General features: G+C 44.7%; 1 protein-coding gene across 1 annotated transcript; it reads right to left on the bottom strand.

Annotated features, from left to right (window-relative positions):
- Positions 1-4,231: 4,231 nt before the first annotated feature.
- Positions 4,232-15,675, bottom strand: RBX1 (ring-box 1). The gene is made up of 5 exons (XM_065654290.1): positions 15,546-15,675; positions 12,854-12,932; positions 7,135-7,205; positions 5,742-5,827; positions 4,232-4,409 (listed from the first exon to the last, which is right to left on the bottom strand). Exons 1-5 carry the CDS (start codon positions 15,621-15,623, stop codon positions 4,397-4,399), a joined length of 327 nt encoding a protein of 108 aa, XP_065510362.1. The 5' UTR covers positions 15,624-15,675; the 3' UTR covers positions 4,232-4,396.
- Positions 15,676-16,849: the final 1,174 nt, after the last annotated feature.

Below are 16,849 nucleotides of genomic sequence, written 5' to 3'. Positions count from 1 at the left end.
ATGGGAACTGGATCAGAGAGGGGGACAGCGAAAGAGGGGAGCAGAGAGCAGATTGGGGGGAGCAGAGGGGAATGGGGAGGAGGCAGTGGTGGGACAAGCTGTGCGTGGAATCTGTCTGTGCGGCTGAGACGCCCCGCGGTGAGCAATAATAGGCTTGCTGCAAAACCTCCTGCATTCGTGAAGAAACGACGCAACATATAGAGCATGTGGCGGGGGGGGCAGCCTGTTTCCTCATAGCAGATTAAAGCTGGTAGTAATATTGGCAGAGCAAGCTTGTGGAGAAAAGCAAAAGCAGGCAAGAAGAGCTTGCTCTTTCTGTGGGTTTTGTTGGGAGAGGAACAGGCTGAGCAAAGCAGGGAGACAAGGGATGCTTCTCCACACACATCCTCCTCCTGCTCCCCTCCAGCCCCCTGGGGACCCTGTGGTAGAATACCCTCAGCAGTGTCACCTCCTCCTCCTTCTCTCCAGCTGTGGCCTGGGGGTTTGCAGGCAGTGGTGGTTTCCACCTGGGCTGGCGTGAGGAACCTGGGTGGCAGTACCCATTGAGCCCTCCCAAAGCCTCGTTGCTGCCCACCGAGGGGCTCATCCCTTGGCTGGGTGGCAAAGCAGCTGCAGTAGGGCAGAAGCACTGGAGTATGTGGTGGGCCAGGGACAGGACTGGCAGTGGGCTGGCCAAGTGCCACTCATGGGCATCAGCTCTGCACCTTGCAAGTGCCTCTCTGCTGTCCCATGGCAGCGCCACATTCCTGCTGCCCAAGAACTATGTGGGAGCATTTTCATGCTGCCGAGGAGAAAAGCTTGTGCTCTCCACCAAGGGTAGTCCCCAGACGCTGGGACATCTCACCTGCCTGTTCATGGGAGCAGTGTCTTGGACAAGCACAGACAACTAATTAATCTTGGTCTCTACCTCTGCCCATGTCTTCTTTGAGTTAACATCCCCCTCGTTCTTCTGGGCTACTCCTCTCTAGCTGAGGGAATGAAACCCATGGTGGTGTCAGTCAGAGAGGTGGTGTTGCTGCCATCCTCTGCCCTGATGCCTTTGGAGAAGGGAGTTTTCCAGAAGCAGTGCAGATCTCCCCACATGGGTTCTCCCTGCCTGGCCACACAATGGTGGGAGCAGCTCCTGGGGCTCCCCTACAGGAGGTACATGCACAAGGCCACCCAAAGCAGTTGCAAAGATTCCTCATTCCAACGCAAACATCTGCATCTCCACAGATACTCCCTCCCTGTCTGAGGCAGGAGGACACGATCACGAAGTTCACTCCATGGTGTGTTGCTACAAGCCTGGCAAACTGGTTGAGGCTTCAGCCGTTTCTCTCAGACAACAAACACCTTTCAACCAGCAGACTCTTGCCATTTTTTTAACGCATGGCCCGTAGCATGATTTTGACAGGGAAACTCTCGTCTGTCCCCTCCTACTTCCACACAGCCCAACATGCCATCTCAGTGCCACGTCATGCCAATTCTGGCAGTTCAACGCAAGAACAGCAAGGGATCCGGCACAAGAGGCACAGCCGATGCTGCACAGCACCTGGAGCTCATGGCCCCCTTTCCAAAAGGACGAGAAGGAGGCCACTATCTGGCCATTTTGGCCTGCCCAGAGCAGTCTTGGCCAGCGTCTGCTCAGTGATGCGGCTCGCCTCAGCTGACAAACTTGTGGAAAGCATCAGAAATGTAAAATTGCTTTCTGCTCCACAGCAGGTCTAGAAGTGATTTGTTTTTCTCTAAGCCAGGCAGCTGCAGGATACGCTACTCTCTGCAGTTCTTACCGTCATTTTTTCTTGATTTTATTTTTGGGTCCACAGTTCCAACGCATCCTCCATTTATATGATAGACAAATGGCACTGAAATGGTCATCATTTCTCCCCTGCACACCTACCTTGCCCCCCAATGCTTAGAAATGTGTCCAATTCCTCCTTCCACCCCAAAAAACGCTGCATTTTGCAATAAGGGGAAGCTGTAGTCGAAAACAATTGTGGCTTCAGGAAAAAAAATAAAAAGGCGGTGGGAAGGAATGGGGCTTCCCCCTCCTACCACCACCACATCCAGCAGAGATGGAGGCTGAATCGTACAAGTCAGGACAGAGCAATGCCAGCCTGAGCGAGCAACCGTGCCCTGGGGAAACGGGGCTCTGTGCCTTTGGACAAAATAAATCCCTCTCACCTTCACTTGGCACTCCCTGTGCCATGGAGCTTCTCTCTTAGGTCAGTTGCTGAGGCTTTTCCTCCTCCCACCAAACACAACCATTAATGTGCCATGGAAAACGGGGCTGCCAGCAGCTGTGTGCTGAAGATGCCGTGGGTTGTCACAGAGCTCCGGCCCTTTGCGGCAAGGAACAGCAGCAGGGCCATTTTGATGGGCAGCAGCTGAAAAAGGATTTTCTTTCCTGGGTCTGTAAGCAATCGCTGCTTTACAGTCCACATTTGTCCATTTGGGAAAGCCGGGTTTGGGACAGACACTATAACAGCAACCTGGAATCAAATTTAACAGTTAGGGCTTTACACACTGCAGCAGAAAACAGGTTCAAAGGGTGTTTGGGGAGAGTGCCTGTAGGCCACCATTTGGAGGGATGCATTTTAAAAAAAGCAATAAAAAACCCCCAAAATCCCTCTGTTTTCTTGCAGGCACAGCCTCAAGCAAATGTACACAAAGTCACAAAGGAGAGGGAAATGCCTGCATTGATGTGTCTGTCCCCAGCCAAAAAAATATGCTCAGGGCAGTATGCACAGACTAAAGGGAGACGAACCAGAATGATGTAGCTGGACCCAAAACAAAGTTCAGGGAAATAAATTCCACAATCAGTGAGCATCTGGGTTCCAGGTCCTGAAAAATCAAACACTGCAAACAAAATGGATATTCCGAAACGGGGACATCTGACATTTTACTCAGCTGGACAGGACATTAAATGGGAGCTCAAGTTTCAGTGAACAGCATTTAACCTGGATATCCTGCTGCCTGGATGAATGCTTTGACCACTGTTGAGATCATCTTCCCCCTTCTCTTCTGGTCCTGCCTCCACCCACCTTGCAAATTCAGGATAAGCTTTCTACCAACTAAACCCAGTAAATAAACTGTCTGGCTATAAACTCTCCTGATTCTAGTTGTTCCTCTCTTCTTCTTCAGGGTGGAAAAACCACAAACCGTATCATTTAAGAGCACTGACACCAGCTGATAAAATAATCCTGACATTTGCTTGCTGCAGATTAAAGAAAGCCCCAGCAATTACTGAAAAACCTGCAAGTTTGGGTTCTGTCAATGACCATCTTTATTCCCTATCACTGTAGTACACTGATGTTTAACATTACCTATCAAATTTCCTATGCTTGATAACTAGCAAAAAAGTGTTGGTGCAAAGGTGGCATCATGAACAACCAATGAAAGAAATGTGCTTTATCTACCATTGCTGACATGAAGTGACACAGCCTCGTGTGGCAGGAGGAATTTCTTTGACCTTGTTTGAGTTCCCAGCATTTGCTGCGGCTGTCGACATAGGGGGCAAAATTTGATGCATTGAGGAGTATACCAGGAGACACCAAACAAAACATCATGTAGTTTTCGGAGTAACAATTTTTGGCCAGTAAGGACTACAGCTTGATTTGAACCAGGAAAATACCAGTAGCAAGACAACCAAGAATTAGTTTGTTCATACACTGCTTAATTTAGCTTTCCAGCCAATCTAGCACATGAATTTCCTCAGTTTACTTTCACCTGACACATGAAAGTGCCTTATGAGCACTGATAAAAACTAACATTCAGTTAGTGTCTCCCAAGCTAAATAGATGGAACTGGGAACAGTTAGTGAAATTTTTCTCTGCAGGGGAACTGGTCTACTCAAACTCAAGAGCAGAAGCAAGAGAGAGTAGTTTCTAATAATGACATAAACCCTAACTATATAGATCATCATTTCAACTCAGCTGCAAGAAAGTATATCCATGTGAAATGCTGTTTGCATAAATTACACTTAGCCAGGCCAAGTCCTGCAGCCACTGCCCTACACGATGGAGCTTAATGCTGACCTCAGCGAGCCAGAGGTGCGGTTCTCAATTGCATGGGAGTAGACAAAACCCACAGTGAAAAACTGGGCAGAATGAAGAGTTGTCTATCTTAAGAGTTGCCTAGCTTAAATCCCAAGAGCTGTCCAGCTTAAGAGTTGCCCAGCTTAAGTCCCTGGTCTACAGATAGTTCTCCTCCTTCATTCACTGACTGCCCACTCATTCACAAGACAAAAAACTTAGACAGGAAGCTCCAGCAAGGTTTTATTCAATGGTATACAACAGGGAGAAACTAAGATTAAAGAAGAGTTGCATACATTACTTATTTTTCAAGTTGCTAAAACAAACCCATTGTGACAAGAACTGAGGCTGATGACATAACAAGAAGCGTGGTGACCATCTCTCTAGTGTCCATACCTGCAAAAATATAATATGTCAATGCATTTTTTAAAATTATGTTTTATATTAGTGCTGATCTGGGCTGATTTATTCTCATTCTACCACGATGTAATTAACATTTAAACCAGATGAAGGTGAAATGCTATGTGATGGAAACCTTAGGAAGTTCTCCACATTTCACTTCCCCCAAAAGTCCATCCAGATACTAGTGACAAGAGAGACTGAGTAATCCACGATATCGTATGCAAGACATCCTCAGCATCACAACCCACTTCAAATACACCCTGCCAAAGCCTGTCATAGCCCCAGACATATAACTGAGCACCCATAAGAAGATATTAATTCATGTCTCCATTTCTTATCATGCTGCACATGCAATATTAAGTCACCATCCAAGCAACATGGGCTCAGTTTCCACTAAGTGTTCATTAAACCACCTTAATAGCAAAACTATGGCACTCAAGTTGTCAGTGAACGACGATTTACACAACTGATTGTGACCCAGATCCCAAAGACAATCCTGAGCAGTTATAATATCTGCTTTGCTTTGTTTCAATCTGGAATCTGGTTAGAATTCATGTGGGGTTTTTTAAATAAAAAGGAAGGAGGAAGGGAAATCTACAGTTAAAGAAAAGATTAATGGTGCAGAATGAAGCAAGTGAAAGGCAAACTTCCCAACTACTGTCAATGTACAATTACCCCTCAAAATACAATAACCCCTCAAAAACCCATCCATGTATCTCCTATTATTTTAACAACAGACCTTTGAAGAACACAAAACAAAATAAAGAATGCAAAAATTATGAATAAATGGGCCAAGGCTGTGGCAATGGCTACATGGACATTTGCTTTCCAGATGCTAGGAAATAAGCTGTATTAATCTCTGAGCCTATTAGAGTTACAAAACAAATCACCAAGACACAGAGGGACCCAGTAAGGCTTCTGGCACCTCAGTAGAAATGCTCTGGAACACTGCAGCTAAATTCAGGTCATTTTCTAAACCCAAATTGCTCATGCGGCAGCATAGTATTCACCTGAGGCTCCACTTACAGTGAATTTCATTTCTCTTCCGCTCTCCATTCTTCAGAGAGAATGTCAATACAAATCACTACTTTTTAACAACTCCCACTTACCCTGCGACTATTTGGGCTTCCTTCAGAGCCCATTTAGCACTGTGTGACTAAGGAAAGGTCCTTATAGAGCAAGGTGGAGAAAAAAAACCTTTCCCAACAGCAACTATGCCCTCAGACCCACAAATGAGAGAGCTTGCCCACATATCTGACATTGATAATTTCTATTAACAGAAGGACAACTGGATTTTTCATCTCGAAATCTGTGCAGGATACCTACTTTTGGAACTCCCATTCCCTGTTGTCCAGCGGGCATACTTGGCGAGTTTTGAGCCAGCGGGAGATGCAGTGGAAGTGGAAAGCATGCTGGAAGAGAAAGTTCAGATCACATCATTTCAGAATACATGAGCATATCTCAATGTGAAAATGCCATTGAAAGCATCACAGTAAGAAGAGAGCAATAAGTGTTTGCAGACAAAGGTGCAGAAGACTAATAAGCCAGCTCACCGGTAAACACCAAGGAGTCAATGCACATTTTCAGGGAGGAAAGGGACATTAGGGAAATGACAGCAGGGAGTCTGTTCCCCAGTGCATGCAGCGGCAAGTGACTGACTTCTGATGAAGGAGAGAACGCAGAGTTCAGCAGCTGTTAAAACTGGCAGAGCAGATGCTGATAAGAAGCATAATCAAAAAGACAAGAAAGAGGATTTCACAGTGAGTAGCAGGAATGATATGTGTGTACGCATGCTGAAGCTTTCTGCCAGTCTTCTGGACAAACCAAAGCCTGAATAAAAAGGAACTTGCAAAACGAGAAAGAAAGAAAAAAAAAATCTCAATTCCATATTTAATAAGGACACCTTTTTCCATACTCTGTACAGCTACTTAAAAACAAGGTTTCACTTGTGGTAACTCTAGCGCACAAAATCATAATTTTGACATGGGAATATTCTAACATGGTTTAAAAAATTGCTTTTGTCCTCTACAAACAGAATTGCAACATTTATAATCCTGTTCCACTATTACCACGCTGTAGGTTGATCCCATACCATAGTGAAGATGGGACTGAGGAACAGGTAGTTATTCCATTATGGAAAACTGTACCTTCCAGCTCAGGCCCAGGCTAGCTAAGAGGTGTGCAAGTTTGAGTTCACATGCTAGCAGGACCATGTACAAAGGAGCGCATTGGGCAACAAATTGAAGAGCTGGAGATTACACACTAGAATCGACTTGATCTTCCTCCAAAAGGGGAAGCAAATCACCTCGTTATCCCGTATTGACTCCTTGAATCAGCCTGCACAAAGACAAATCAAGCATGCTGACATACAAGTAATCCTATTACCAAGGAAAAAAAGGCAGAGCTCCTAGGCAGAACCTTGATCAGGCAAATCATACTCAGAATGAAAGATTTTTGGTTTTTTTAGAATAATAAAGGGTAAAAGCATAAAGGCCTATCTTCCTCCCTTCTCTTCTGTGTCTTACCTCTCCAACTTTCACTCTTTTTTTTTTTTCCTTCTCTCTCCTTTCTACACTCTACTAAACATATGATGTTTAAAATTCTTTTTCTCTGGTGGATTATCTGAAACATTTTATAGAACTCATTTTGTCCTAAAGTCATGAAAAAAGGGGCATAGCATCACTACACACTAGCTTCACAATAAAACAGTTTTCCTTACATTGCAGACGCCCCATGCGACTGTGCACTCTTCAGAGGTAGCTGATGCTTGGTTTGCTTGACATTCTATGCCTGTGAAAACAAAGATTAAACACATATATGCAGGAGTAGAAGATGTACGTGCAACACCAACTGGTAGATTTCCTCATAATAGCAAGGAGTGGAGGGAGAAGAGCTCTCTGTTTTGTTACGTTTATTACATTAACAAGTGTCAAGAGCTGTGGGTTTAATGTGTCCTGTGTTCCCAAAAGTACCAGATCAAAATATACTTCATGCTGCTTTCCTCCTTCCTCTATGCTTTTAGCATCTCAAATTTCCAGAAGGCAAGAGCACATAGCTCATCTACCTGTAACTTTTCTATTTTCCAAACTGTAAGGATATTTTAAATTTGTTCTCTTGTATTTTAATAGCTGTCTTTTGATGATCAGTTGCACAGCAGAGCCATGAAAAAAAGTTTATTTAAATTTCTTACCCAGGTTCCTCTAGAGATAAATTAAGTGTCTTGTCAGACATTTTGTACCAGGAGTTATATTAACAAATTAATTTGCTCATGTAATGCTGGAGTTTGCCGGTATCTCTTCTATAGTCTTGTGACAGGTAAGCACAGCCCAAAACCACACAACAGAAAATACAGTTGAAAATGGTTTTTGGGTTTTTTTTTACACCTTAGAGCTGAGTACCTAAGATGATCCTGAAGAAGATAAATACTTATTTATGGGTTTGGGTTATGTTTTACTTTTTGTGTCAGATGGCATGGATGAAGAAGATGAGAGAGAGAAAAGAAGGAAGAACAGCACTGAGAAGATAAATCCAGCAACCTGGTTCTCCATTCTAGAGCCTGAAAAAAATCACTTCTGCTCCAGCTCAAGAAGAAACTTCAGGAGAAAAAAGATATTTCTGACTTCTTCACAGACCTATGAGACCAACATTTTACTTCCTTTTAAAGGATGCCTTCTTTAAAACTCAAGACCACATGGTTTAAAGAGATGCGCTGATAGATAATGAGCTTAGAACTTGATACACGGGCTTGTTGCTTGCTTGTTTTGCAGCTCTTTTTTTCCTGGCAAAGAAAATGTCTGAAGGAGTTCCAATTCTTTGTTCACTTTTAATGTGTCTGAATATGCTCAGAGAAGCAATTTGATTCACCAAGTAAAGATTCAAAAACTTTCAAACTCCACAGATCTGGCTGAAAAATGTGATCTTTATTTGCTCCATCCTATTCATCCCTTTCTCCATTTTTCACCCTCAGGTGTGGAGATGAACAAAATAAGAGAAAGGCCCATTTTTCCTGAGATGCAAGAGAGATCAGTTAACCTTGGTCATGAGGAACTACTCAAAGCAAAACTCATGTCTGAAGAAGCTCAGTAGCAACAACTGTTCTGCAAGGTTTGAATGAACCTGGATTTATTATATGGTTCACATCAAGATATGATATACAAAGCAAGAAGTCCAAAGCTCAGTCCTTGGCATGCCTATAGAAGAGAACAAAATCCAGTGCAGCTGAAATCTCCGATGTCTTAGTTCCTTACGCCTTCAATACCTTCAGCAATAAAACCGAATCTGATTAAGAAAATGGAAGATGCTCAAGAACCTTGAAGAGCTTCAATCGCTGTGGACATTTGTATAAAACTTGACACTCAAGATTGCTGCAACAATTTTACTGTTACTGCAGTATAGACTCATGGTCTTGCCAAGTATCATGGGGCATATTATATTAAGTTTTAAATATTTGGCATGAGTCTGCATAGTAACAGAAAATGGAGAGAAGATCAGTAGTAGGAACAGGAGAGGAAATTCATTTGAAGGAAGAAAAGTCAACTGGTAAGCATAAATCAAGAAGTCTCTGCTGAAAACAAAGCAAATATTCCAGTACAAAATATACTTCAGTTGTTTCTTCTCCTCTTTCCCTGCTGGAAACAGGATCTTAAGTCCATCTAGCCCATTTTTATGTCTTGCCTTTTTTTTTTTTCTTTTTTTTTTCTTTTTTTTTTTCCTCTCTAAGTGGCCCTAACCTGTGAGCTGTATGCTTTGAAACACAATCCTTTTTTTTTTTTCCGGGCTTTAAAGGACTCTGTATTTTTACTGGGAGTGAGAGGGAAGAAAGGGGAACAAAAACAGCACTGAAATTCATTTTAGTGTTACTCAAACATTTGCTGACAAGCAAATACAGTCTAAAACATGACAGTCCCAAAAGCTTAAGAGGACAGATGAACTTTTGCAGAAATAGCTGAGAAGGAGTTTTCTGGTGGTGATGTAAGGCCCTTCTAACAAGACACCCAGATTTAACTCCCCCATCAAACAGGCTGGAGACGACTGCTGGCACCACCACCTTTGGCTCCCAGAAAAAGGCCTCCCAAAAACTGAAGCATTTTTTGGTCTCCTACTTGCTGCATTTCAGAAAAGGACAATATCCCAACAAAGAAATAAACCAAATGAACAATCTCTGTCAGAGAATGAAAGCTGATGATTCTGGCTCTTAAAAGAAAGAGAAGCTATTTACCGTCTGCTCACCCAAAAGAAGCAGTAAGTCAGACAGCAACAGGCACTGGAGGAATACTGAATGACTCTTCTTTTGCCTCGCTTTTGACAGAGTATCTGGAGGTGAGGGCAGAAAGATACATCTAAAACCTGAAATACCTGTAAATAATTGTGAAAGATGCAATGGAAACGTTTCAACTCAGGGAGTTACAGAAATGCATATTATATAATAGTAACTTCTGACTCTTGGCATCTATTAAGAACCGTCCCTCTTCCTGTACATTTTCTGTTGCAGAAATCTTCTGCGCCTTTACGAAGCAAGAAAAACAGCCTAAGATTTAAGTAGCCATAATGGCAGGTAACAGAAGTAAAGTACATGTCTTTCGTTTGCAGCTACCGTAACAGCCCACTGCACTGGTAAATTTAATAAGAGCTCTTCAAAGCGGCTTCCGCTTTAGCAAGGGTAACCACTGTACAGGTTCCCCTTTCTCTTTACGCGTTGCCTTCTGAAATGATGTCATGAAGGGATCAACTTATTGGGAAGAAGAGAATTCAATAAACATTACTTGGCTAACACAATGCATCGTGTACTCACTCAGAAAACAGACAGAAAAAACAAATAACTAGGCTAATAAACTTCAGGTATATTTGTTAACCCTATAACGCAGAATGAGCTCCCTGATTTAGTTTTCAAACTTCAGAGGGATTTCAGAATTTTCCCCTTGCAACTCACTCCAGTTTCTTAGGAATTATCTGCAGATTTTACTAAGTACTTCCTAGGTTCCCCCCCATCATATTGTCATACGATTCCTTCTACTTCTTACAAACCCCTTGTATGACACTCAATATTCGCTGGTAGTATCACACTCTCAAAATATTTGTACACAGCTATCAACTTCCACTCCTACTAACAACTTAGAAAACTATATAGAATCACAGAATAGTTTGGGTCGGTTCTGTTCTTTTATTCTTCTCATAAATTCAAAATCATTCAACCTGTTAAGCAACCTGAGATTCTTCACTGGATTCTTTGCAATTTATCTGTCTTTGTGAAATTGGAACATCAAATGTGTTACTTTGCATCTTACTATCAAAGAAAGAGGATGGCATTTTGATGACAAGTTTTACACAGTTCAGAACTGTACCGGCTACCTTACTATGATATTATATTTCATGTTTTAGACCAGAAGGTAACCTCCTGTAATAAACACCGCGTTTCTTAACACTCCCCAATTTACCATGTTGCAATGAAGGCACCAGAGAACAAGCCTTTGAAGAAATCAAGAACATGGCCCAAGTAAAATCTAAACAGGACCTGGGTCTTTCCAGAGAAGAACAAAAACAAAACACTTAAAATCTCCTAATTCCCTCTGTACATTGAATACAAACCATTCTGATGGTGGGGGGAATCCTTTGACCGTGTTATTACTGAGTCATAATGTACATGCATGAGAAGAACTGCATGACACCTTAACATTGTTATATACTAGTTTTTGGATGCCTAACTTTATAATGTTAACAATCTTCCATTAGCATGGCTGGTGTTACTTATCACTCTTTTAATGTTTTCCCTTTCAAGATTTCTCTTCATCACTAGGAGAGGGAGACATTACACTTGTATCCTGCATTTTGTAAAATTGAATCTTGTGTTGTTCTTCCCTGCACATTCTATTAATTTCTCCTCAATTTCCCATCACTTCACATCTTATGCTTGAAAATCTGATTAAAGTGTTGTTTAACAACATTAATGATCTGTAACAAGGAAGTAAGTAAATCCAGAGCCAATGCTGATCTTGGAACACCAATTTAGATATCCCTTCTACTCTGTATACTGTCAATTTTGGTCTGTCATTTGCAGTCCAGGCTTTTCATAACATTGCTCATACCCAAACTAATAAGGTGTCATGCTTGAGCAACTCAAAAAAGGAAAAAAAAAAGTAGTTACCTATGCCCTTCTCCTTCACTGTTTTTCCTAATCTACCTATACGCTCTCAATCCCACCCCCATTTTGGTAAGATTTTTTGTTTTAAAGAACTGACACACAAAATTCACTACTGGAAAATAACATCTGTCCATTCTTCTTCCAGCTCCTCCCCGTCTCTCCTTCATCCTCACATGTCCTATTTGCTACTTATAAAAGATAAAGAAAATATATGAGACTGTATTTGGTCTCTCATGGGAGGCATTCCTAATTTTGAGGTGGATTAACAGAATGCAACACAGCAGCATCCATTATTTTACAACGCAACCCACTTATTGTGACTAATTGTCCTGAGTTACAGAATTTTATCCATTTATTCTATATATTTGTAGATTCTATTAATGTAAATTACGTTCTAACATATCTTTAAAATTCCATTTGCCTGTCAGCAACGTTCTTTCCTCTCTATCATAAATCTGAGAGACTCAGTAGTAATCCAGCATCCACCTCAACTACTTTTCAAGATGGTACAGGTTAGACCTCAGCATATTTCACAACCTCTATTCTCACTTGCTTCTCTCACCAATCCTTTATGGGACTGAAACCAGTAACTTTGTTTATGTGACCTATTTCACAACAGAAATTTGTACACTTCATTTCATTATCACTGTACTTTCCTACGTAGCAAGCATATTTGTTAATTGAACCATGTACATTACACAGCAAAAACTCAAACCTACACTAGCAAAACTTGATCTTTTATTTCAGCATTTGATTATTTTCGTTTTTAAACAAACGATTAATTCTCTACATGGACACAAAATTCCCCATACTATAACATTAACTAACTTAGAAAGGTAGTTTTTGTGGAGTGAGAAGTCAAATGAAGTCACTGGCCAGTCAGACATGGAAAGCGTTTCAAGATTTCATCCTGTTGAGTGTCATCGAAAAGTTAATACCTATAGCAACATTCCCAACCCTAAACTCTAATACCTCTTTTTGTGAACAATACCTGTCCACCCTGAATAATTTCAGTTCCTCATGGCTCCTTATTATCACTCCTTCCCCTCTTTGTTGCATCCAAAACACACTCAGCAACATCCTCTCATCTGTAGACGTGGTACCAAGTGAAAAGGGTCAGGGAAAAGCGGTTTGGTGACAGAAGTCACAAAAATAGATTATAGGACCTCAGCATTAGTATTTGCACTGTAAAGCCTTAGCTCCTAACCGAAAGCTGAATTATACTCTCAACAGGGGAAACTTCAATTGTGCATCATATACAAGTCAAACCTGTCAAGTGTCTTCCCCACCATTTACTTACATAGATCCATAATATGGTTTCTGCAAATGGCACAGTTATCAACCACAATGTCCCATGCCCACAGAGCTACTGCGTTCCACTAGAGAGGAAAAAAAGAAAAAGAAAAACATAGGTTTTGTTCAGTTTTCAGCACACAGAAATCCTTGTTATTCCTCAAGATCCCATGTATTTTTTAAATGGAAAAAAAAAAATCTTACAAGTCCAGAGCAATTCTTTATCGTGAGTTCATAAGTGCTACTAGAGAGCAGTGGTACATTCCTCTCCCATACCTCTCAGACCTAGTGTCTCCTTCCAGCTTCAGAAACACCAAGATAACTACTGCAGTCCCCTTTTTTGTCAAACGAATGCATTTCTATTCGAGATTCAGAGGCAGGTCCTGCCACAACCTGAGTTCTGATGGAAAGGAGAGTGTCCTGGGGAAAGGCCAATCCAGATGCCATTTTGTTGAAGGGAATTTCCATTATTTGCAGCAGTTCTAGTAGTCACCCCTCAGAGCAGCTGGGGCCAAGAACTAAAATAATCTCTAATGCTGCCCTTGGCTGACTCCTGAACAATCTCCTCTGCAAAAAGGTTACTAGGCAATGACCTGTCAGCAAGGCTGAATATAAAAATTTGAAAGTACTACCAAATGAACCTTTCAAAGACTTTGTTTAGAAAAGAAAAACAACAATGAAAAAGCAGTATCTCTGTCCCATGTTACTTCAGGAGAAGGGCTGGCTACAAATTTCCATCATAAGTTTAGAAAACTGATTCATAATGAGGACTTTAGGACAAGCTACGCGGAAAAGCACATTTTTATTCTCACACACACACACACACACACACACAAAAAAGCAGGTCTTTTGTAAATTCATGCAATAGATGGGCTTGCCTTCAATATTCAAAGCAATTGGACAGCATATTGGTAGCCAGGATAATCTTCATTTACTACTTAAGTAGTCTAGGTATTTTGTTTCCTTCCATTTTTTTCAGCATATGATTGACTACACTACAGTAAATCTTCTCTATTCCATTTACATCACAATGTTTACATTACTTCCCTTCACTTCAGGATTCTGAAGGAGGAATGCAGGCTGCCAAGTATCGTTAAGCAGTATCAATTTTGATAGGCACTTCAATTTTCATTAATACCAATATAAAAAGTAATCACAATACTACTAGATCTTTCAGGAAATGGGTCAGTAATGATTTCATTTTTTCTCTCCATCTTCTAACTTGAAGCCTAGCCAGGCTCCTGGCTGAGGTACTCATCTACCAAGGACTTCAGCCACACTTCAAGGCAGCTAGGACAGAAGTTCCCAGCACCATTCTCTCTCCCACACTCTCAGGTACTTAATCTATTGTCCCAACATAAGCTACTCTTGTGACCCACAGACCTGTACTGAGCTACATAGGCAACAAATGCACCTTGGTACCTTGCTGGGGAGGAGGAATGCCACTGACACATCAAAGGTGTTGCTTCCTGCTCCTCTCATGTGCTATTATATCTCTCCCTGTTTCCAAAGAACAGGCAATCATGTCAACCAAACACCTCCTTCTGCACAGACCTGCAGCCCTATACAGAGCTAGGGGTTTCCATCAGTGGTGACAGCAGCTGTGTTTCCAGCAAACGACGCCTGGAGACCAACCTTAAAGTGGGATTCACCATTTGGAAATCATAGAATCATTTTGGTTGGAAAAAACCCTAAAGACCATCAAGTCCAATTGTTAACCCAGCAATGGCACTAAACCATGTCCCTAAGAAACTAATTTATGTGTCTTTTAAACACCCCCAGGGATGGTGACTCCACCACTTCCCTGGGCAGCCTGTTCCAATGCCTGACAACCCTTTCTGTGAAAAAATTTTTCCTAATATCCAATCTAAACCGCCCCTGGCACAACCTGATGATGTAGTGTCCATTTTAGATGGACACCATGTCCCACCGCAGACAGTCCAGGGGTCATTTTTCCTCAAATTCTACCTTAGTGCAGGACCACACGGCCTCTCTTCTGTGCCCTCATTGCAACAGGTCGGGACTGCTGCCAGGATCTGGTTGACAAACTGGTGCCACTGGACTGAGGAGCAGTACTACGGCTGTTTTCGGCATGCAAACAAAGCCAGGGTGACTGAAGAGCATTTGCTGACTACACACACGTTGTTGTGGCTTGATTTAAAGAAGGTTAAAAAAAAAAAAAAAGCGGCCACTCAAATTTGTGTAAAGCATCTTATGGAGCACAGGGAGCAACTCGGGTGACTGGGCCAGAAAGGCCGGGGCAGAGGAGGCAGCAGCTCGCCACACCTGCTCCCCGGCCTGAGCTACCCCGAGGCTCCCCGTACCGCGGCCCAGCCGGGGCTGGCACAGAGCAGCCACGGCCGGGCAAGAGCAGCACCCGGGCGCGGCGGAGCCCCTGACAGGGACAGCCCGCTCAGGCCTCCCTCCTCCGGCCCGCGCCAGCCGCGCCCGCTGAATGGTCAGCCTCCGCTCCACGTGCGGCGGCCCGCCCCAGCCATTGGCCCGGACGCACGCCAAGAATCCCCGCAGCCACCGCCCCGCCCCTCCCGCCGCGCCGGTGCGGAACCAGGCACCGGGCTCCGTGAGGGGAGCGGGAGGATGTCGCCCTCCCCCCCGCCCCGCTCGCCGCCAGCAGGCCAGCCCCGGCCCGCCCTCCCTCCCTCTGGGGCCAGCTGGAGGAGCGCGCCAGCGGGCCTCACTTTCTTCACTTCGAAGCGCTTCTTGCCGGCGCCGCTGTTGGTGCCGCTAGGGGTGTCCACATCCATCGCGGCCGCCATTTTGGATGCGTGAATCACCCGTGCTGCCCCGTGCGCATGCGCGACAGAGCCCTGAGCGGAAGGGGTAGGCGGAGCTCCCCGCGAGTCCCGCCCCCTCTTTGCCCCCGCCCCTAACAGGTGCGCGCCGCCGGGGGCAGGGCGGGTGCGCGGTCACGTGACGAGGGCGCTTGCAGGCGCCGCTCAGGGCGTGGCCGCGCGGCGTTACCTCAGGGTTGCGCAACGCGAGGGGCGGGGCCGCGGCAGGGCCGGTGGCGGAGGGGCCCTGAAAGGCACACAAGCCCGCGGCGCTGCCCCGCGGTGCTCTGTCACCCGGCAGCCGAGTCGCGGCGGCGGGAGCAGCGAGGCCGGGCCGGCTCTGCGCCCGCTTCACTGCCTCCCCGCAGCCAGGGAGGAGATGCTGCGGGCCGGGCTGCTTGGCCCGGCTGTAACCCCTGGGAAGGCTCGGCGGCCGCCAGGGGAGCCGGGTTTCGCCTCAGGCGGGGGGTTCCCCGGCCTCCGCAAGGGCCGAGCGAGGTGGTAGACAGACGGAGAGAGCTGCGGGGCCGGGGCGGTGGAGGAGTGAGCGGTGCCCGGGCGGCGGCAGGGGAGGAGGGGACGTGGGGCAGGTGACCGGCGCTTGTGTGGGAAACAGCCCCGATCCGCCGCGGGTCCGGCGGAGGCTGCCCGGTGCCCGTGCGCTCCGTCTCGGCCTGGAGGAGAGAAGGCTCCGGGGAGACCTTATTGCGGCCTCTCAGTACTTAAATGGGGCCTGTAAGAAAGATGGGGACAGACTTGTTAGCAGGGCCTGTTCTGATAGGACAAGGGGACATGGTTTTAAACGAAAGGAGGGGAGATTCAGGCTGGACACGAGGAAGAAATTTTTTACAATGCGGATGGTGAAACACTGGGATAGGTTGCCCAGAGAGGTGGTAGATGCCCCATCCCTGGAGACATTCCAGGCCAGGCTGGATGGGGCTCTGAGAAACCTGATCTAGTTGAAGATGTCCCTGCTCATTGCAGGGGGGTTGGACTAGATGGCCTTTGAAGGTCCCTTCCAACCCAAACTATTCTATGATAATCACAGGTGAGGTTGGCTCCTGCACAGCAGCAGCAGCTGGGTGAGGCAGCAGCCTAGGAGGAGTCTGGCTCCCTGTCTGCAGGATCACTTTTAAGTACAACCGCAGACCCCACCAGCTGCTTGGCATATTTGGGCTCTGATTCTTGTTTCATGTTTCACTAAGATCCCT

This window comes from Caloenas nicobarica, chromosome 1 (genome assembly GCF_036013445.1).
Source record: "Caloenas nicobarica isolate bCalNic1 chromosome 1, bCalNic1.hap1, whole genome shotgun sequence".
Taxonomy (NCBI): Eukaryota; Metazoa; Chordata; class Aves; order Columbiformes; family Columbidae; genus Caloenas; species Caloenas nicobarica.
The sequence above is the reverse complement of the archived record's forward strand: the minus strand, read 5'-3'. Positions and strand labels throughout refer to the sequence as shown.

Bases quoted from the DNA above. Each gene is read 5' to 3' on its own strand.
- RBX1 (XM_065654290.1), bottom strand. From the start codon at position 15,623: ATGGCGGCCGCGATGGATGTGGACACCCCTAGCGGCACCAACAGCGGC. The intron at 12,933-15,545 runs GTGAGGCCCGCT...TTTCCTCTCTAG, and splicing joins AGCGCTTCGAAGTGAAGAAA to TGGAACGCAGTAGCTCTGTG. The intron at 5,828-7,134 runs GTAAGGAAAACT...TTTCTCTTCCAG, and splicing joins TCGCATGGGGCGTCTGCAAT to CATGCTTTCCACTTCCACTG.